The sequence below is a fragment of the Lipotes vexillifer genome, unplaced genomic scaffold (assembly GCF_000442215.2).
Source record: "Lipotes vexillifer unplaced genomic scaffold, Lipotes_vexillifer_v1.1 scaffold51, whole genome shotgun sequence".
Taxonomy (NCBI): Eukaryota; Metazoa; Chordata; class Mammalia; order Artiodactyla; family Lipotidae; genus Lipotes; species Lipotes vexillifer.
The window spans coordinates 854,098-876,011 of NW_006786770.1; the positions used below are offsets into that span (position 1 = coordinate 854,098).

Consider the following 21,914-nt stretch of genomic DNA (forward strand, 5'->3'; position numbering starts at 1 on the left):
TTCCTGCTGCAGCGACCACATTACACAATAGTATGCTAAACATCTGCATCTCAGGCCTAGTTCTTCCGTGGCAAGGTGCTGACAGAAGACACATTTAAGAAGAGAGTACATTTAAGGAGGTTCCCCAGCAGTATCCATGGTCACAAATCCATGGACAAGCTTACTCCGATAACTGTACATGGGTACTGTGATAGGAGCTAGGAAGCAGGAAAAATGGTCTTTGCCATCGTTGCTAATTCCACCCTGGAACTGATTCTTCTGGAAACAGGAATATTCTAGTATTTAAAGAAATGGGAAGGTGGGGTAGATCCTATGTGTCACTTGCTCCTTGAAGGTCAGATCTCTGTCACGATGGTATTCAATAAACATTTACTGAATGGATAAACATCATTCTGCTGATCTTTTTTTTCTCTTTCCTCTGCATTCTCAGAGACTATCTGGATTTCCAGTCCTCATCCAGACTTCAGAATACCCTACTGAGGCACATCTTCCACAATCTCCTCATTCATCTCCGCATACTAAGCAGCCTGACCTTACTCTTTTATGCCCATACCTGTAGTTGCTGCTTTGGAACTGACTCCCTGCTGCCTGACACTTGGGGATGCCCTTTACCTCTGTTCTTCCTAGCTGTGGAACCAATAAGAATAAATATTTGCATGGATGGGAGAGGTTCTCTTGGGCCATACTTGATCACCCGGAGCTTGTAACAAGAGGCCGATGACTGGGAAACCATCTGGTAGAGGGTGCTGAAGTCTCCTTTGGGGTCATCCATTCTCAAGGAGCCATCAGCCGTTCCAGGGAGCAGGGATGGGCTGAGAAGTCGCTCTTGGAGATCACATTTCAGGCACACTACAATAAAAACGGCGTTGGGGGAGGGATTGTTTGTCACAGGTTACTTCAGGTTATACGATTAAGAGAGAACATCTGCCACCCAATTCCACCTCCACCCAGCAAGTAAGGGTTGGGAGGAGGCCAGGGAGTGACAGAGGAGAGTACAGTTGGTTTGGGAAGGGACAGCAAGTCTGGAACAGTATTGCTCTACACAACAAGTAACTTATTTTCCGGTTGTGGCATATGATTTTTTTCTTAACTTCTGGGCTGGCTGAGCAGTCATCTCATAGTGAGAGATCTGGCTTGTGATCGAGTCTGAGAGGAACGTGTGTCCTCTGCGGAGGAGGCGGCTTACACTGAAATATGCAGGGCCTTTTGGCAATCACAGAAGGAAATTTTGCCCCTCCTGCTTCCCTGTGGCTAAGCTTTGGCAAGACTGCAGGTCAGATGAAGGAAGAACAGGAAAGCAGAAGTCAGGCAGTCAGCTGACAGCTACTGCTTCTCTGTGAGCTCTTCTAGGGACATTCGAGGGAGGGAGAGGAATAGCTTCCTGAAATAGTTTATTTTTTAATTCCCCAAGTGAATAGAATCTTCTGGGCCTTGGAACATGATTGTGGCACCAGACAACAGTTCTGAGGGGGCTTCAACTAACTGTGTATGGGTTATTCATCTGCTTCTGTATTAAGCTTTTGCTCCAGCAGGTACATCCACATGTCACAGTGTACAATGTTCTGTTGCACTAGATTTGAATCCTTGATATTATGAAGGTTTTAAATAAAATGTATATTGGGTTTAAATAGTGTTAACAAACTATGAATGTATGAGTGCTGCATACCTGTGAGAAGGCTAGTAGCTGACGTCAGTGATTTATGAAATGACTGTAGTAACTGCAACATGATGTAAAAATGAAAGTAGAAATAATGTAGAAAAAATAGGATGCCAGAATAGATGTCAGATCTAGCTGGCCCTCCTGGGCCTAGCAATCAGACCTAGACATCAGTTCTGGGTGAGACAGCTCTTGGCCAGGTGTGTCCTAGAGCCCAGGAAGTGCAGGAGGGACTTTGCCTAGGACTTCAGCGTCCCCTCGTTTCCTCTGTGCCTGACTGCTCCATTATTGGGTCCCTGGGCTTTAGGACTAGATGGCTGTGCTCATCTGGTTTAGGTTCTCAACTCTGGTTGTAGTAAGAATCACCTAGTGAACTTGCAAATGGTACTGATGTCTGGCCCCTACCTCACACCAATGAAATTGGGATCTCTGGGGATGGAGCTGATATTGGTATTTTAAAAAGTTCCTCGGGCTTCCCTGGTGGCGCAGTGGTTGAAAGTCTGCCTGCCGATGGAGGGGACGCGGGTTTGTGCCCCAGTCCGGGAAGAGCCCACATGCCCCTCATGTGATTCTTACTGCAGCCAGGGATGAGAACTACTGGAGTTGAAGTCTCAGCAATGTTCCAAAGCTCTACCAGGGCTAGAGTCTAGAACCAGGTATGCTTCTCACCACCCAGACTCAGGTGCAGAGGTGGCAGACCCCCAAACCCAAGATATGGGAAAAGACACTCAGCTGAGGTAGACTATGCACTGTGAGAAAGATGTCTCTGAGGGAAGCACCTAGAGAGTGGGTGAAGGGCCCGAGGCAGCTACAGAAGCAGGTGGTGTTGGGTGGAGAACCTTGTAAGGAGCAGTCAAAGTGAATATCTGAGGAGCAGTCCTCAAAAGATTCTATAGTAGGAGAGCTCAGTGTTTTTGTTTTGTTTTGTTTTATTTTTTTGTAGGGAACCACATTTCCAGAAATCTACATATAGGGCAATGCATCAGTTTTGTAAATAATGGATAACTATGATATGGTCTTTATTGTGCTTGTTTAAACTCTCATGTGGGTCACACCCACCCCAGAGGAGGCCTACTTTCTCTGGACCTCATTCCAACTTATGCCTGAGCATCTGGATTCCAGTGAAGACCTCCTCAGCAGAAGAGTCTGGATCTAAGTTCTACCACCCATCCTTAAGACCTGTGGTTTCCAAAACATAACTGCAGATGGAGATAAACATTCTGGCTCTGACCCTGGTGCTGAAAGCCATGGAACAAGGGAGGGCAAAGCAGAGAAATTCTCAACACTACCATGGGCAAATGCCATGCAACAGTAGAAGAAAGGCTGGCTGTAGGAGCTCCGGGCTTTGGATGGCCCCAGCCCTCCTAATGAGAGATGTGCCCAGCATGAGGCAGCCCCTTTGCTCAAAATTGCCCAGCATGAGGCAGGTTGCATAGTAGGTAAGGGCCCAGGCTCTGGATGTGATAGACTTGAGTTTGATGAATGTCCTCTAGGCTGAGAGTAGTCAAATGTATAAAATATAGATTTCTAATCCTAAGGGTTAAGAATGGGATATGGAGTTGCCTGGCTTCAAATTCTGGCTTGAATATTAATTTTCTGTGCAGAAATGTTTAATTTCTCTGTCTCAGTTTTCTCATCTGTAAAACAGCGATAATATTATATTTATTCATTTTAAGACACATTTTTTTTCACTTACTAACAGCTCTATATATGTCTTTTTTTTTTTTTTTTCTTTTTTTTGCGGTACGCGGGCCTCTCACTGCCGTGGCCTCTCCCATTGCGGAGCACAGGCTCCGGACGCGCAGGCCCAGCGGCCATGGCTCACGGGCCCAGCCGCTCCGCGGCATGTGGGATCTTCCTGGACCCGGGCACGAACCCGTATCCCCTGCATCGGCAGGCGGACTCTCAACCACTGCGCCACGTGGGAAGCCCCTCTATATATGTCTTGCAATCACCATCGACCAGACAGGTACTCTTAACCCTTTCTTACTACTCTAATCTAAAAGAACTCTCTCAGTAAGAATAAAATAATATTTCTAAGTGATAAAAAAGGAATGTGTCACATTTAATTGGCATTGTTTTTCTTTCTCAGTGGTCTATAAAATAATGGTGTATCTTATAATGGACAGCATCTTAGATTCAGTGACATATGATAATAGTACCTGCACCATGTTGTTGTTATGAAGGTGAAAGGGGATGATGCAATGAAAGGAGTTAACATAGTGCTTGGGGAAAATAGATAAGAAGTGAGTAATTGGTACTGTTAGTCTTGGACAAAGTGCATGGAATGGAGGTCCTGGGAAGAAAATTTTACACACAAAAGAAAGACAGTAAAATCAAGTTAAGTTGTTAAAGGCATCCCAGGCCCTAGATTGAAATGTGGAGGAGGGGGAGGGAGATTAAGCACCCAGTGGCTATCCCCAGAAAGAAAGGACCAGTGTGTGTCCTCCCCTTTGGGGATGGAAGGAAGTCTGTACCCATTTTTCTCATTGAGTTCCCACCCGTAAAGGGGAAGACAAAATTTAATCTGTTCCCTTTGGAGCTGTGGCTGACTATACTGATGGGTCCATTTGCAGGCCCTGCCACCCAGGTCCTAGGCCAAGTTTCAAAGGGGATGGAGACTAGAAATGGCTTTATCTCTACAATCTAGTGGGACCTGAATTAAGTAACACTGTCAGCCAGAACAATATCCAGGACCTTGCTGACATTCCTGGAACACTGGTTTGACCTCTTGGTTTCCACAATTGCCAGAACATACTTTGTGCCCGTATCCCCTGCATCGGCAGGCGGACTCTCAACCACTGCGCCACGTGGGAAGCCCCTCTATATATGTCTTGCAATCACCATCGACCAGACAGGTACTCTTAACCCTTTCTTACTACTCTAATCTAAAAGAACTCTCTCAGTAAGAATAAAATAATATTTCTAAGTGATAAAAAAGGAATGTGTCACATTTAATTGGCATTGTTTTTCTTTCTCAGTGGTCTATAAAATAATGGTGTATCTTATAATGGACAGCATCTTAGATTCAGTGACATATGATAATAGTACCTGCACCATGTTGTTGTTATGAAGGTGAAAGGGGATGATGCAATGAAAGGAGTTAACATAGTGCTTGGGGAAAATAGATAAGAAGTGAGTAATTGGTACTGTTAGTCTTGGACAAAGTGCATGGAATGGAGGTCCTGGGAAGAAAATTTTACACACAAAAGAAAGACAGTAAAATCAAGTTAAGTTGTTAAAGGCATCCCAGGCCCTAGATTGAAATGTGGAGGAGGGGGAGGGAGATTAAGCACCCAGTGGCTATCCCCAGAAAGAAAGGACCAGTGTGTGTCCTCCCCTTTGGGGATGGAAGGAAGTCTGTACCCATTTTTCTCATTGAGTTCCCACCCGTAAAGGGGAAGACAAAATTTAATCTGTTCCCTTTGGAGCTGTGGCTGACTATACTGATGGGTCCATTTGCAGGCCCTGCCACCCAGGTCCTAGGCCAAGTTTCAAAGGGGATGGAGACTAGAAATGGCTTTATCTCTACAATCTAGTGGGACCTGAATTAAGTAACACTGTCAGCCAGAACAATATCCAGGACCTTGCTGACATTCCTGGAACACTGGTTTGACCTCTTGGTTTCCACAATTGCCAGAACATACTTTGTGAACATGGTCTAGGGCCACTAGTTGTACTCCCTGGGGCTTGCCTCTGTAGTTGCTTTAGTTCCCCTCAGTTTGGTGTCTCCCTATTGAGAAGACCTCTATTTAATCATTTAATTTTGGTTCTTTTCCTCTCCTCACAGGCCCTATTGATATTGTCAAGGTACCAGCTTACCTGAAATTATAATGTCAATAACTGCTGCATCAAAAATGAAAAATTGAGAAAACATATGATTCATTGTGCTCTTATGTAGTGTAGCTGATGCCCTATTATTGAGGTGTTTAAGTCTTTACACTGAAACTAACTGGCCCTTGCAGTCTTGGGCTTAATCAGGCTCAATTTTCTAACTGTGGTGGTTACTTTTTAGAAATTCTTTTCTTACTCCTCATGCTTACATGGAGAGCCTCATCCAATCCTCCTCCAATCCCTAAACCTCATCTACTCTGTATTCTGATGACTTTCCAATATAGAGTCCTAATCCTAGACTAGGATAATTATTATCTATATAATATGTCTTTTGGGGGGTGTGTACTTGGATTATCTCTGGCTCTGGAAATGTTGCTGAAACTCCGTGAAGGAAGAAGAAGGTGGACATGTTCTTGGTCTGTTCCATTGTTATGCAGCCAGGCTTTGAAGAAAATCTCCATGCTGACAACATCATTGTCTATAGTCTGAAGGTCAATATCAGTTCCCAGGATAGAACTCTCTGCAGAAGAAAGGGAAACAGTGGTTAAAGTGTTTAATTCTTTAATTACAAATTTTGAAAAATATAAAATATTAAATGCACCCATTTTTGGATCCATCAATTCCACCTCTAGATATCTAGCCTAGAGACGTTCTTGGACAGTACACAAAGAAACATATGCAAAGATGTTCAGTACAGCACTGTTGCAATAACAAATAATCAAAACCCCAAACAGGAAGCAATTCAAATGCCCATCAATAGGGGAATGTTTAAATAAATTATGGCACAGACTGTGGAGTATTATACAGCTGTTAACAAAGTAAAGCTAAATGTACTGACATGGAAAGTTAGGAGATAGTAAGAGAATAAAGAAAGTTCTAGAACAGATGTATGGTATGGACCCATTTATATAAAAATAAAACTATTAGCCTAAGTGCATACATATGTATGGAAATGCCTCTTACAAAGCTCTGGAAGGCTATTATCAAACTGTTAATAGTGGACAGGAAATGGGGCAGAGTTCTGAGATACATTCACTTTTTATTATTCATACTTCTATAGTGTTTGTATTTTATTGTATTCATGTATTTCTTGTATTGAATATTTTTAAAAACTCTAGAATATAAGAACAGCCAAAAATAATATAGCAATGCAAGTTAAATACTTAGTTAACAAGGGGGACTTTAGTTTTATGTTGCTGTTTCACAGTGAAAATGTATTCAGTTATTATCTCTGTTATAAAAAAAATAAATTTAAAAAAGACTAAAAGAAAAAAAGATGAATTCCTGAGCTCCACCTTCTGACACAGATTATACAAGTTTGCTATTGACATACTATATCTCACAAGTGTGATTAGCAGCCAAGAAGACAGGGATGGTCTGGTGGAGTGTGATTTGACTCCAAATCTGAATCTCCAAATGAGAGTAGGTAGGTGGGGTAATGAGGCTTTGATGGTCTACTTCCTTCTTTAGGCAACACTAGCTCAGGAATTGGGATCTAGGCCTGGAGGTAAAGTTTGTCAGTAAAAGCCAAGTATAAGGTGATGGAGGAAGCACTGAGAGAGGAAATGAGCCAAGAGCTGGAAAGAAACTGAAGAGGAGCATGACTTTTTTTTGCCTCACCATGAGGCACTCTCTGAAATACTTTGACAAAGGGCCTAAGAAAAGCCAGTTGCTCCAATGAATTAACTTCTATGTATGACTCATGGACCCCAAGGAGAAAGCTGGTTTATTTCTAGAACGACATTCCTGAGGACGAGTCTGCAGAGGTGGCAGACTCTCCACAGGAAACAAAGGGCTTCAGTCCAACGTATTGGCACCCAAGCAGGGATAGTGTGGTGAGACTTAAGTGACTTCATATTATATTTATCGACTTATTCTGTGGCTGAAAAGGGGCACCAAATGCATTTCTCTTTGACCAGTATAATTAAAACTGTACCATCGGCTGCTCTCGCCCTCTGTGACGGACCACATTCTGCCTATGGAATGTGTATCTCTCTAAATAAACTCGCTTTCACTTAAAAAAAAAAAAAAACCTCTACCATCTTCTGTGGATAGTTATGAGGGTTCATTAACTTACTAGCTATTTCATTCATTGCATCAAGCAATAATATTAATTATGTACTACATAGAAGATGAAATAATATACAAAGGTATATGATATTCCTTGCCTTAAGGAGTTTATAAAGCAACATTATTCTTGACCATTTCTCCTTAAAATCTCGTCTGCTCTACTATGTTTTCAGGTACTACAGTGATAAATATGAAGTCATTGTCAAAGAAACGTTCCTCATGAGTGAAGAGAAACGTTCTTTTTAATAATGTGAAACTTATTGTGTCATAGGAAAAACAAGAAGTAATTTTTCTGAGCCTGGACTTCAACTTGAGTAAGAAGTATGGAAATGACTGAACAGCTTCTCTTCAGAGAGGCAAAATGGTTATTAAAGCATAAGGAGGCAGATAAAGAACTAAATAAATGAAATTGAACAAAGGATCTCAAAAAGTAGAGAGGGGGCTTCCCTGGTGGCGCAGTGGTTGAGAGTCCGCCTGCCGATGCAGGGGACATGGGTTCGTGCCCCAGCCCGGGAAGATCCCACATGCCGCGGAGCGGCTGGGCCCGTGAGCCATGGCCGCTGGGCCTGTGCGTCCGGAGCCTGTGCTCCGCAACGGGAGAGGCCACAACAGTGAGAGGCCCGCGTACCAAAAAAAAAAAAAAAGTAGAGAGGATAATATTGCTCCAAGTTCAAACAACAGAATTTTGGATAAGACAAATAAGTGTTTTTTTTCTCCCCAGGGAAAGGGTTGAAGATTAGAAATTCCTACCATGGGCAGTACATGGGGACAATAGCAAAGCTGAGAATCTGGAAATAAGAACAATAGGTGTTTCCTCAAATAATTAAACAATAAAATCAATACAGAGTGATGAGGTCTATGAAAAACAGTCACCTTAAAAAAGGAGAATGGGGATTTCCCTGGTGGCACAGTGGTTAAGAATCCGCCTGCCAATGCTGGGGACATGGGTTCAAGCCCTGGTCTGGGAAGATCCCACATGCTGTGGAGCAACTAAGCCCGTGCGCCACAACTACTGAAGCCCACGTGCCTAAAGCCCACATACTGCAAGGAGGAGTAGTCCCCGCTCTCCACAACTGGAGAGAAAGCCTGAGCACAGCAACGAAGACCCAACGCAGCCAAAAATAAATTAATTAAATTAAAAAAAACCATATAAAGAATAAATAAATTTTAAAAAAAAGGAGAATGGCTTACAGACCAGAGCAAGATTTGACTAGAGCTTATGGATGGTACTGGCTTATCCAAAGAATGAATGTGCTCATTAGAAGGGGAGAGGGTTGGCCAGAAATGGAGCACAGAGGAAAGGAGCAACAGCGGCAGATGCTGGCAGCCATCATCCAAGCGTGGCTCAGAGGAGAGGGCATGCTGGCTCAGTGAGGCATCCCGATGGCAGGATGTGTTTGTCAAGTTTCTGTTCTTCTTGGTGATTATAGTGGTTATGGTTCTTCCTCTAAAATATTCTGGCTAATACTTTAGTCTTGAGCTTGATAAGGTGACTCTATCTCTGAGAGGATGTTGATAAAATCAGCTTTCTGATTCTGTAAAGCTGAAGAACCAGACCTGAAACATGTTGCCTCTGTGAAGGAAAATGCCAGTCTTCCCTGCAGACACTCCATCAATGTTGCTAAAGTTCTTTCCAACTTCTTTTTTCTCTTCCAGTTTTATTGAGATATAATCGACATATAGCACTGTGTAAGTTTAAAGTGTACAGTATAATGACTTGGCTTATGCACATCACGAAATGATTACCACAATAAGTTTAATGAACATCTATCATCTCATAGATAAAAAATTAAAGGAATACAAAAAAATTTTTTCTTGTAATGAGAACTCTTAGGATTTACTCTATAACAACTTCCATATATAATGTACAGCAGTGTTAATTGTATTTATTATGTTGTACCTTACATCCCTAGTACTTATTTATCTTATAATTGGAATTTTGTACCTTTTGACCACCTTAATTCAATTCACCCTCCCCCACCCCCTGCCTCTGGTAACCACAAATCTGATCTCTTTTTCTATGAGTTTGTTGGTTTTTGAAGTGAAATTGACTTACAACACTATGTTAATTCCTGGTACACAACATAGTGATTTGATATTTCTATACATCCCCAAATGAACATCATGGTAAGTCTAGTTACCGTCTGTCATCATACAAAGATATTATGTAATTATTGACTATATTCCTCACATTGTACATTTGATACCTGTGACTCATTTATTTTGTAATTGAAAGTTTGTACCTCTTACCCTCCCTCAGCTATTTCTCTGCTCTCCCTACTCTCCTCCCCTCTAGCAACCACCTGTTTGTTCTCTATATCTATGACTCTGTTTCTGTTTAGTTATGTTTGTTCATTTGTTTTGTTTTTTACATTCCACATATAAGTGAAATCTGACAGTATTTGTCTTTCTCTGCCTGACTTATTTCACTTAGAATAATACCCTCTGGGTCCATCCATGTTGTTGCAAATGGCAAGATATCATTCTTTTTTTTTCTATGGCTGAGTAATATTCCATTGTGTATATATACTACATCTTCTTTATCCATTCATCTGTTGATGGGCACTTAGGTTTCTTCCATATCTAGGCTACTGTAAATAGTGCTACAATGAACATAGGGGTGCATATATCTTTTCAAATTAGTGTTTTTTCTTTGAATAAGCACTCAGGAGTGGAACTGATGGATCATATGGTAGTTCTATTTTTAATTTTTTGAGGAAACTCCATACTGTTTTCCATAGTAGCTACACAAATTTACATTCCCACTAACAGTGCATGAGGGTTCCCTTTTCGCCACATCCTTGTCAACATTTATTATTTGCTGTCTTTTTGATAATAGCCATTCTGACAGGTGTGAAGTGATTGTGATGTTGATTCGCATTTGCCTGATGATTAGTGATGCTGAGCATCTTTTCATGTGCCTGTTGATCTTCTGTATGTCTTCTTTGGAAAAATGTCTATCTAGGTCCCTTACCCATTTTTAAATTGGGTTGTTCATTTTTTAAAAAAAATTATTTTATTTATTTATTTATTTTTGGCTGTGTTGGGTCTTCATTGCTGTGCGCGGGCTTTCTCTAGTTGTGGCGAGTGGGGGCTATTCTTTGTTGCGGTGCACGGGCTTCTCATCTAGGTGGCTTCTCTTGTGGAGCATGGGCTCTAGGCGCGCGGGCTTCAGTAGTTGTGGCTCGCGGGCTCTAGAGTGGAGGCTCAGTTTTGGTGCACGTGGTTAGTTGCTCTATGGCATGTGGGATCTTCCCGGACCAGGGTTCGAGCCCGTGTCCCCTGCATTGAAAGACGGATTCTTAACCACTGCGCCACCAGGGTAGCCCCGGGTTGTTCGTTTTTTGATGTTGAGTTGTATAGGTTCATTGTATATTTTGGATATTAACTCTTTTTCAGATACATCGTTTGCAAATATCTTCTCCCATTCAGTGGGCTGGCTTTTCATTTTGTCGATAGTTCCCTTCACTGTGCAAAAGCTTTTCAGTTTGTCGTAGTCCCGTTTGTTTATTTTTGCTTTGTTTCCCTTGCCTGAGGAGACATATTCAAAAAAATATTGCTAAGATTGATGCCAAAGAGCTTACTGCCTATATTTTCTTCTGGAAGTTTTGTGGTCTCAGGTCTTACATTTAAGCCTTTAATCCATTTTGAGTTTAGTTTTGTATATGGTATGAGAGTTCTTTCCAACTTCTTAACCTACAGGTTCTTGGAAGAGCCACAGAGCAGAGCTTCTTCCTTTGAAAAAGTTCTCAGGTAATCGCCATAGAGGCGTTTTGCTTCAGATTTGAGGGGACCTTCTCACATTATCCAAGCTAAAGACTAATGTGTGAACCAGAACGCTTTAGAGAGAGAACTTCTTTTCCGTATTCTCTGTCACTGGTCCAGGCAGTCATTTCCTTGTGCCTGGATTATGGCAGTAGCCTCTTAGCTGTCCCATCAAACTCCATTCTTTCCCCTCTGGTACTTCTTACTACCAGTTAATTTTTCTAAAACATAGTTTCATCAGATCCTTCCTTTCCTAAAGAGCACATACTGCCTTCCTGCTGTCATCTTTATTCCCTTCACTCATTCTGTACCACTTGTTACTACTCATTATTCCTCAAATACCCCCATTCTTCCCTTACTCTGTATGGCTCATATCAATACATTCCTCCTCTTCTCTACCTGTTGAGAAACTAGCAACACCCCCACCCCTCCATCCCTCAGCTCAGCAGCTTGCAGAGAGCTGAAGATTAGCAAGTGCCTGTTGAGTTAAACAATTGCTCCCTCCTCCGCAGCTCTCATTACTTTTTTTTTTTTTTTTTTTTTTTTTTTTTTTTTCCTTGCGTTATGCGGGCCTCTCACTGTTGTGGCCTCTCCCATTTGCGGAGCACAGGCTCCGGACGCGCAGGCTCAGCGGCCATGGCTCACGGGCCCAGCCGCTCCGCGGCATGTGGGATCCTCCCGAAACGGGGCACGAACCCGCGTCTCCTGCATCGGCAGGCGGACTCTCAAGCACTGCGCCACCAGGGAAGCCCTCTCATTACTTTTTCCTGTAACTCTTCTGCTTCAACTGAGCTAGTCTCCCTGCCACGTGACTTCCTTCCTTAGTGCTTTTATTACTCTTGTCAATCCATGGCCTGCAGCTCCTCCAGGTTCCAACTCAGAACTGACTTTGTCCAAGAAGTTATGCTTAATTATATCCTCCCTATTGGTTTTAATCAGTACCTCCTGGGTATCTGTGGACTCCATATGGGCAATACTAATTATACTTGTTACTTTGTTTCTCCTGAAGGGTTTTCTTAATTTTTTTTGAGCTTATGAAAGGTGGTGGAATGTAGTGGAAAGACCAGGGTTTAAATTGTGGCTTGCAAGTTGTTAGCTATGTGACTTTGGGCAAAGTGGGGATAGCACAACCTATTTCATAGTTATAGGAGGCATAAGAAGTGAGATGATTACCTGCATGAATGGCATGCATGCAGTAGGTCTAACAAGTGGCATTTTCTTCCTTTTCTCTCATCAACAAAATGATTTGCTCTTATAGGAAAAGAATGTGCCTTCTTTTTTTAAAATTCTTTTTTTTCCAATCACTTGTCTCGGTGACTTTCTCCCTGCCACCAACATACGTAAGAACATCAACATCTGGTCCTGTGTTCCTCACAAATATAACTAAATGTACTAAACCTGGGGAATGGGAAGGAGACTTCTCAGATGTTGAAGAACAGCTTCCATATTGACTGGCTAGCAGGGGCTGGTCACACTGTTATGAACTAGAAAGGTTACTGGAGTGAAGGTGGCGGCTCTGAGTGTCTTCCTGACAAAAGAAGGCCTAGTCTGTTGCAGTCTAGCTGCAGCTGGCATTCACATTCAGTTTTTGGACCTACCCTGCCTCCCTGTGGCCATAAGCAGTGACATCCTTCACTGAGCTAAGCTTTTCTGGAAGAGGCACAATAATGGGAAAGACTAAGAAAGCCTAAAGGTAGTAAGGTAATGCCTAAAGCAATCCTTTTCAGAAGTCAACCCTAAAATAGTGTTACAAAATTGAAATGTGTTTAAAATGGGAGAATTTAACATTTTAACACATACTTACATATATAATGGCTATATTTCTCTCTTGACATAGAATGTCTAAAGTAGAAGCCCAGGAAAATGATGCTCCTGGCCAGTCCTGCACATCCTCCCCAGTCCCACAAAGGTCTTGACCTATAGGCCAAACCTATTTCTTTCTATTTTTAATTTTTTTGCGGTACGCGGGCCTCTCGCTGTTGTGGCCTTTCCCGTTGCAGAGCACAGGCTCTGGACGCGCAGGCTCAGCAGCCATGGCTCACAGGCCCAGCTGCTCCGCGGCATGTGGGATCTTCCCGGACCGGGGCATGAACCCATGTCCCCTGCATCGGCAGGCAGACTCTCAACCACTGTGCCACCAGGGAAGCCCCCTATTTCTTTCTAAATGACCATCATGTTACCTGTCCTTGAGTGTTATGGATGGGCTTCAGGGGTTCTGGGAACCCCTGAAATTGTATACAATTTTGTCTATATGTGTATAGGTGTATTTTGGAGGGGTGGAGGAGGGGGATAGGACCTTAGCTTTTATCAGATTCTCAGAAGAGCTCTGTGACCCCAAAAATGTCAAGAACCACTACAGAAACTATATAATCATGGTACTTTAGCCTTCCTGGGTCAGTTTACAATCAGTGCTGTGTACTCTGTGAGTACAGGAGTGGCTTCAGGATGTTAACAACTAGGATAAGTAATCAGAGCAGACAAAGTTTGCTCAGGAACAACTGTGCAGAGGCATTCAACCACTGTCTTAAAATCAATAACTGCAAGGGGATAGTCTCTGACAGCTCAAAATGTTAGGGGCAGTCTAGCTTGTCTTTCTGAGCTCATATGCCTCATTTGTGGTGGTAATGATTGGACCCTGGGAAAAAGGAGAAGCCCCTTGAAAGGAGGTAACAGGGGTAGTGGGGGTTAAGGCAGCGTGTCCTCTGCAGAGAAGTGAGCACAGGACTGACCAAGTGGTGATCATCTTCCTAGGGCCCCAGTCTATAAGCAGAAGTGTAATGAGATAGAGAAAATTTATTTCCCAGAACTATACCCTCCCAGGGAGACTACTGTTGCCATTCATTCATTCATTCACTTATTCAATCATTTAATTTGTCATTCAAATAATTATTTATTTAGTGCCTTCTATGAGCTAGGCACTGCTTGGTGTCAACAAAGAAAAAGACAAATTCTCTGCTTTCATGGTTTACCATTCTAGTGGGAGAACAGAAAATAAACAAATAAAACAGAAAACAATTACAGATAATAATAGGTAACTATGAAGAAAAATAAATCAGGGTAAGTGTGTATGTGTGTGTGTGCGTGTGTGTGTGTGTGTGTGCGTGTGTGTGTGTGTGTGTGTGATGCATGCAGTAGGTCTAACAAGTGGCATTTTCTTCCTTTTCTCTCATCAACAAAATGATTTGCTCTTATAGGAAAAGAATGTGCCTTCTTTTTTTAAAATTCTTTTTTTTCCAATCACTTGTCTCGGTGACTTTCTCCCTGCCACCAACATACGTAAGAACATCAACATCTGGTCCTGTGTTCCTCACAAATATAACTAAATGTACTAAACCTGGGGAATGGGAAGGAGACTTCTCAGATGTTGAAGAACAGCTTCCATATTGACTGGCTAGCAGGGGCTGGTCACACTGTTATGAACTAGAAAGGTTACTGGAGTGAAGGTGGCGGCTCTGAGTGTCTTCCTGACAAAAGAAGGCCTAGTCTGTTGCAGTCTAGCTGCAGCTGGCATTCACATTCAGTTTTTGGACCTACCCTGCCTCCCTGTGGCCATAAGCAGTGACATCCTTCACTGAGCTAAGCTTTTCTGGAAGAGGCACAATAATGGGAAAGACTAAGAAAGCCTAAAGGTAGTAAGGTAATGCCTAAAGCAATCCTTTTCAGAAGTCAACCCTAAAATAGTGTTACAAAATTGAAATGTGTTTAAAATGGGAGAATTTAACATTTTAACACATACTTACATATATAATGGCTATATTTCTCTCTTGACATAGAATGTCTAAAGTAGAAGCCCAGGAAAATGATGCTCCTGGCCAGTCCTGCACATCCTCCCCAGTCCCACAAAGGTCTTGACCTATAGGCCAAACCTATTTCTTTCTATTTTTAATTTTTTTGCGGTACGCGGGCCTCTCGCTGTTGTGGCCTTTCCCGTTGCAGAGCACAGGCTCTGGACGCGCAGGCTCAGCAGCCATGGCTCACAGGCCCAGCTGCTCCGCGGCATGTGGGATCTTCCCGGACCGGGGCATGAACCCATGTCCCCTGCATCGGCAGGCAGACTCTCAACCACTGTGCCACCAGGGAAGCCCCCTATTTCTTTCTAAATGACCATCATGTTACCTGTCCTTGAGTGTTATGGATGGGCTTCAGGGGTTCTGGGAACCCCTGAAATTGTATACAATTTTGTCTATATGTGTATAGGTGTATTTTGGAGGGGTGGAGGAGGGGGATAGCTGTCCTTGAGTGTTATGGATGGGCTTCAGGGGTTCTGGGAACCCCTGAAATTGTATACAATTTTGTCTATATGTGTATAGGTGTATTTTGGAGGGGTGGAGGAGGGGGATAGGACCTTAGCTTTTATCAGATTCTCAGAAGAGCTCTGTGACCCCAAAAATGTCAAGAACCACTACAGAAACTATATAATCATGGTACTTTAGCCTTCCTGGGTCAGTTTACAATCAGTGCTGTGTACTCTGTGAGTACAGGAGTGGCTTCAGGATGTTAACAACTAGGATAAGTAATCAGAGCAGACAAAGTTTGCTCAGGAACAACTGTGCAGAGGCATTCAACCACTGTCTTAAAATCAATAACTGCAAGGGGATAGTCTCTGACAGCTCAAAATGTTAGGGGCAGTCTAGCTTGTCTTTCTGAGCTCATATGCCTCATTTGTGGTGGTAATGATTGGACCCTGGGAAAAAGGAGAAGCCCCTTGAAAGGAGGTAACAGGGGTAGTGGGGGTTAAGGCAGCGTGTCCTCTGCAGAGAAGTGAGCACAGGACTGACCAAGTGGTGATCATCTTCCTAGGGCCCCAGTCTATAAGCAGAAGTGTAATGAGATAGAGAAAATTTATTTCCCAGAACTATACCCTCCCAGGGAGACTACTGTTGCCATTCATTCATTCATTCACTTATTCAATCATTTAATTTGTCATTCAAATAATTATTTATTTAGTGCCTTCTATGAGCTAGGCACTGCTTGGTGTCAACAAAGAAAAAGACAAATTCTCTGCTTTCATGGTTTACCATTCTAGTGGGAGAACAGAAAATAAACAAATAAAACAGAAAACAATTACAGATAATAATAGGTAACTATGAAGAAAAATAAATCAGGGTAAGTGTGTATGTGTGTGTGTGCGTGTGTGTGTGTGTGTGTGCGTGTGTGTGTGTGTGTGTGTGTGTGAACCTTTACCTTGGCTGGCCAGGGAAGAAGTATGCTCTAAGAAGGTAATAGTTGAGCAGAGACTTGAACCAAGTGAAGGACTGAATCATGAAAACATCTGTGGGAAGACTGTTCCTTATAAAGGAATCAGCAAGGTCAAAGGTCTTGAAGTGAGAATGAGCTTGGTATATTGGAGGAATAGCAAGAAGGCTAAAGCAGAAGGGAGGAAGTGAGGACTAGCACAAACCGCTGGGGTGAAGGATGAGACCCCCACAAAGGAACACACTCATGTAACAACAGGTAGTCACTACACCTATTTCTAAGAAGGGTGGGTTCCATTACTGCAAGGCTTTGGCTCTGCTTAGGGAAGTGTGCAAGACTGGGCAGAACAGAGCCAGTACTCCTTCCCTTTCTCTTCCTCGTTGTAGCCTTTGGCTCCTAAACAATTGTTGAATTAGTATTTTAAAAATATTTGTTTGAAGGTGTGCCGAACTATTAGCTTGTGTGGGATGCCCATGTCTCAGCCCAGGCCTCCCACACATGCTTTCCTGTTCTGTGGTGGTAGTGGGCAGTAGTGGAAAGACGGGAGAGGAATCTGGGAATCCCATGAGCAGAACACAAGCAGAGATCCCTCAGCTTGTAGTGGACATGCCTCTTTTCCAGCCCTAGTCAGCTACCCAGGGAGTTTTATGATGGAGGGTCAAGCTGGTGCAGCCTAAGGTAGGCTAAAAAAAAAAAGCCTTGACTGTTAACTAAAGAATGAAATACTAATGATTCACAATGGATGATTTACATTATTGGAGACAAAATAGGGACCTGTGGGCACCTCTAGCTCTGAGACATGTCCTAACCTAATTCCAAATATTTCAGCCCTTAGTAAGAAGATGAATTAGGAAAGAAAATGTTTCCTTCCAGAGCAATTACTTTGGCTGGGAAAGTAATCTTCTCAGAATTGCTTTTTCTCAGGCCTGTGTGTTTCTAAGGGTGAAGAGGCCTGTGATTGGTGGTAGGGACTTCTCTAAGGGAGAAGCTGCACTGCATCCCCACACATCTGGAGCCGTGGGAGCAACACCCTGTGACAAGGAGTTGACAATATTCCCTGCCATCCAATCTTACTTTTTTATTTTTGGCCGAGCTGCATGGCTTCTTAGTTCATGACCAGTGATTCAACCCGGGCCCCTTGCAGTGCAAGTACAGAGTCCTAACCACTGGACCACCAGGGAATTCCCATCCAATCCTGCTTTGAGATGCCTGACTTGCCCTGCCCTGGCTAGCCCAAATAGAAAGGAGATCCTGCAGGTGCAGTAAAGAGGGTCTTGGTTATGGAAGGGTGTCTCTATGCCTGTGGATACCAGATGTAGCACCTTATCCACCTCTGCACCCTCAGCACTAGCACAGTGTCTGGAATACGATAGGAGCTCAGTAAATGCTGCACTGCACAGAATAAACTAATCTTAGTCATTCTGCTCCTAACTTGCTCTGTGACCTTAGACCAGTCACTTCATCTCTCTAAGCTCAATTTCTTCATCTGTAAAGTGGGAATGATAATAATACCTAGGCTTAGTGTTCATTTGAGTAGGAAATGATGACACCTGAAAGCACTTTGTAGACTTTAAAGCATCATGCAACTACAATGGATGAAAGATTAGAAAGATGCCTCCCAGCTGTCTACACATGAACATTTTAGTTACTAAATGCCAGTGCCATTTCTTTCTTTCTTCTTTTTTTGGTGACATTTTTCTCTTAAATAACGTATATGGGGCTTCCCTGGTGGTGTAGTGGTTGAGAGTCCCCCTGCCGATGCAGGGGACACAGGTTTGTGCCCCGGTCCAGGAAGATCCCACATGCTGCGGAGCGGCTGGGCCCGTGAGCCATGGCCGCTGAGCCTGCGGGTCTGGAGCCTGTGCTCCGCAATGGGAGAGGCCACAGCAGTGAGAGGCCTGCGTACCGCAAAAAAAAAAAAAGTATATGATTCAAGGTGTAAGAAAAAATATTTTATCTATGGGTCTCAATTAGCTCTATTTTCATTTTACTGAGGAAAAAATGCAACCCACCTGCAAAAGGGGTTGATCACTACTGATTGAGATTTATCAAAATCTAAAGCATAGTTTAACCTGGGAAACACTAGACATAGAAGGTATTTTAAAAGCCTTCTTTTCCTGCACAAACTAATTTACATATTCTATAAACAAAAAGCATTTAATGTAAATTGCAATGCAAATTAGAAAAGTGGACTGGGAAGAAGTGTTTTGATAGGCACTGAGGTGGGGAAGGAGAGTAGGGAAATGGTTATTTAGGAAAAGGAGGAAGTGGGGCTAGGAAGGCATTAAATCTGTTGGTGAGGCCCTGAGAACTAGACCAAGGAATTTTGCCTCTTTAATGCCCACACAAGCTGAGAGATCTACTCTGAGGTGAAAACAAAAGTAGGAGGAACCAAGAAAGAATATAACACTTACTGGGGAGTTAGGTAGAGTAAGGAAATGTTAAAAAAAAAAAAAGGGCACAGAAACTGAAGAAAGTCCTAAAACATATCCTAAACAACAAAAATAAAAATCTAGAAAGACTGTATAACAGCTTTGTAATCCTGTATATATGTATGCATTTTTATATTGTTAGAGGTATATCTTCAGGGTATTGGATTCTTAGAAGTGGGAATGGTGAGTCAAAAGTAAATGCCTAAGTAGTTTTGTTAGATACTGCCAAATTCACCTCCAAATGTGTTGTACCACTGTGCATTCTACCGGCAATAAATGGAAATGTAGCCTCACCAACAGAATGTGTTGTCATACTTTTTAACTTTTGTTGATCTAAAGGTGGGAGATGGTACGTTGGTGTAGTCTTAGTTTTCATTCTTCTAATTATGAGTGAAGTTGAGCATATTTTTATATGTTTAAGGACCATTTAAAAATATGTTTTGAATTATCTGTTTATGTCTTTTGTCCAGTTTTCTATAGGGTTTTTGGTCTTTTTTTTCCCCTTGAATTTTTAAAAAAATAGATCTTTATTGGAGTATAACTGCTTCACAATACTGTGTTAGTTTCTGTTGTACACCAAAGTGAATCAGCCATATGCATACATATGTCCCAATATCCCCTCCCTCTTGAGCCTCCCTCCCATCCTCCCTATCCCACCCCTCTAGGTCATTGCAAAGCACGGAACTGATCTCCCTGTGCTATGCTGCTGCTTCCCACTAGTTAACTATTTTACATTCGGTAGTGTATATATGTCCATGCTACTCTCACTTCGCCCCAGCTTCCCCCTCCCACCCCGTGTCCTCAAGTCCATTCTCTATGCCTATGTCTTTATTCCTGCCCTGGAACTAGGTTCATCAGTACCATTTTTTTTTCTTTTAGATTCCATATATATGCGTTAGCAGGAGGGTTCCCTTTTCACCACACCTTTTCCATCATTTACTGTTTCTAGATTTTTTGATAATGGCCATTCTGACCAGTGTGAGGTGATACCTCATTGTAGTTTTGATTTGCATTTCTCTAATAATTAGTAATGTTGAGCATATTTTCATGTGTCTATTGGCCATCTGTATGTCTTTCTTGGTGAAATGTCTATTTAGGTCTTCCACCCAATTTTAATTGGATTGTTTGTTTTTTTGATACTGAGCTCCATGTGATGTTTGTATATTTTGGAGTTAAATCCTTTGTTCGTTGTTTCATTTGCAAATATTTTCTCCCATTCTGAGGGTTCTCTTTTTGTCTAGTTTATTGTTTCCTTTGCTGTGCAAAAGATTTTAAGTTTAATTAAGTCCAATTTTGATTATTTTTCTTTTAATTTCCACTACTCTAGGAGGTGGGTCAAAAAAGATCTTGCTGTGGTTTATGTCAAAGAGTGTTTTTCCTGTTTTCCTCTAAGAGTTTTATAGTGTCTGGTCTTATATTTAGGACTTTAATCCATTTGTATTTTATTTTTGTGTATGGTGTTAGGTAGTGTTCTAATTTCATTCATTTACATGTAGCTGTCCAGCTTTCCCAGCACCACTTATTGAAGAGGCTGTCTTTTCTCCATTGTATGTTCTTGCCTCCTTTGTTGTAAATTAGGTGATATGTGCGTGGGTTTATCTCTGGGCATTCTATCCTGTACCATTGATCTGTATTTCTGTTTTTGTGCCAGTACCATACTGTCTTGATTACTGTAGCTTTGTGGTATAGTTTGAAGTCAGGAGCCTGATTCCTCCAGCTCTGTTTTTCTTTCTCAAGATTGTTTGGCTACTTGGGGTCTTTTGTGTTTCCATACAAATTGTAAAATTTTTTGTTCTAATTCTGTGAAGAATGCCATTGGTAGTTTGATAGGGATTGCATTGAACCTGTAGATTGCTTTGGGTAGTATAGTCTTTTTCACAATATTTATTCTTCCAATCAAGAACATGGTATATTTCTCCATCTGTTTATGTCATCTTTGATTTCTTTCATCAGTGTTTTATAGTTTTCTGAGTACAAGTCTTTTACGTCTTTAGGCAGGTTTATTCCTAGGTATTTTATTCTTTTAGTTGCAATGGTAAGTGGGATTGTTTCCTTAATTTCTCTTTCTGATTTTTCATTGTTAGTGTATAGGAATGCAAGAGATTTCTGTGCATTAATCTTGTATCCTGCAGCTTTACCAAATTCATTGATTAGCTCTAGTAGTTTTCTGGTGGCATCTTTAGGATTTTCTATATATATATTTGTCTTTTTTCCCCCTGAGATATAAATTGCAAACACTTTCTCCTAGTTTTTCAGTTGTCTTTTGACTTTGTTTATGGTGATCTTTGCCATGCCTAAGATTTTTATTTTTACATAATGAATTTTTTGTAGTTAAATAAATTATTGCACCTGGATTTTGAGTCATAGGTAGAAAACCTTTCCCTATGCTGAGATTATAAAAAACTTCACCAAGGTTTTCTTTAACTACTTTAAAAATGTCGTTCTTTACATTTATGTCCCTGATCCATTTAGAATATTTTCTAGATGGCTAACCACTTGACCCAGACCACTTTTGAACCATCTTTGATCTAGTGATTTGTCACCTTCATTCTACACTAAATTTGTATATGTACTTGTGTCTATTTTTGGCCACAATCAATATTTGTACTGTGCTAACTAGTGCTCTAGTGCTAAGTATATGATAGGCATGATTTCAGATAGAGAAGCAGCCAGATTGTCCTAAGGTTGGGTGGGGAGCAATATAAGTCATCTGCCAAGTAAAGCAGGGGTGTGTTTGTTTCTGAGTGTCAGGGGATGAGGGGGAAAGAAGAGGAGGAATGAAGAGTTGGGATTTAATTAGAAGAACTTCTTTTAAGTCATAATCTCCTAAAGACACAGAGAGAAATGATGAGAAACTTGACCTTATTAACCTGAACTGAAGATGGAAGAAGAGGTAAAAAGAAAGAACCAAACTGATCAAGAGTGAATAAGGGCCTTCCAATCTGGTTAGGTTCCAGTAC

General features: G+C 41.9%; 1 protein-coding gene across 1 annotated transcript in view; it reads right to left on the reverse strand.

The window, feature by feature from the left end:
* LOC103088113 (meiosis 1 arrest protein) overlaps nucleotides 1-21,914 on the reverse strand; it is a 68,493-nt gene that overhangs the window by 633 nt on the left and 45,946 nt on the right. Inside the window, exons 4-5 of the mRNA XM_007459429.1 lie at nucleotides 5,838-6,011; nucleotides 687-849 (exon numbers count right to left, since the gene is read on the reverse strand). Of these exons, the coding sequence (XP_007459491.1) occupies nucleotides 687-849; nucleotides 5,838-6,011 (337 nt within the window). The remainder of the gene's footprint in view (nucleotides 1-686; nucleotides 850-5,837; nucleotides 6,012-21,914) is intronic.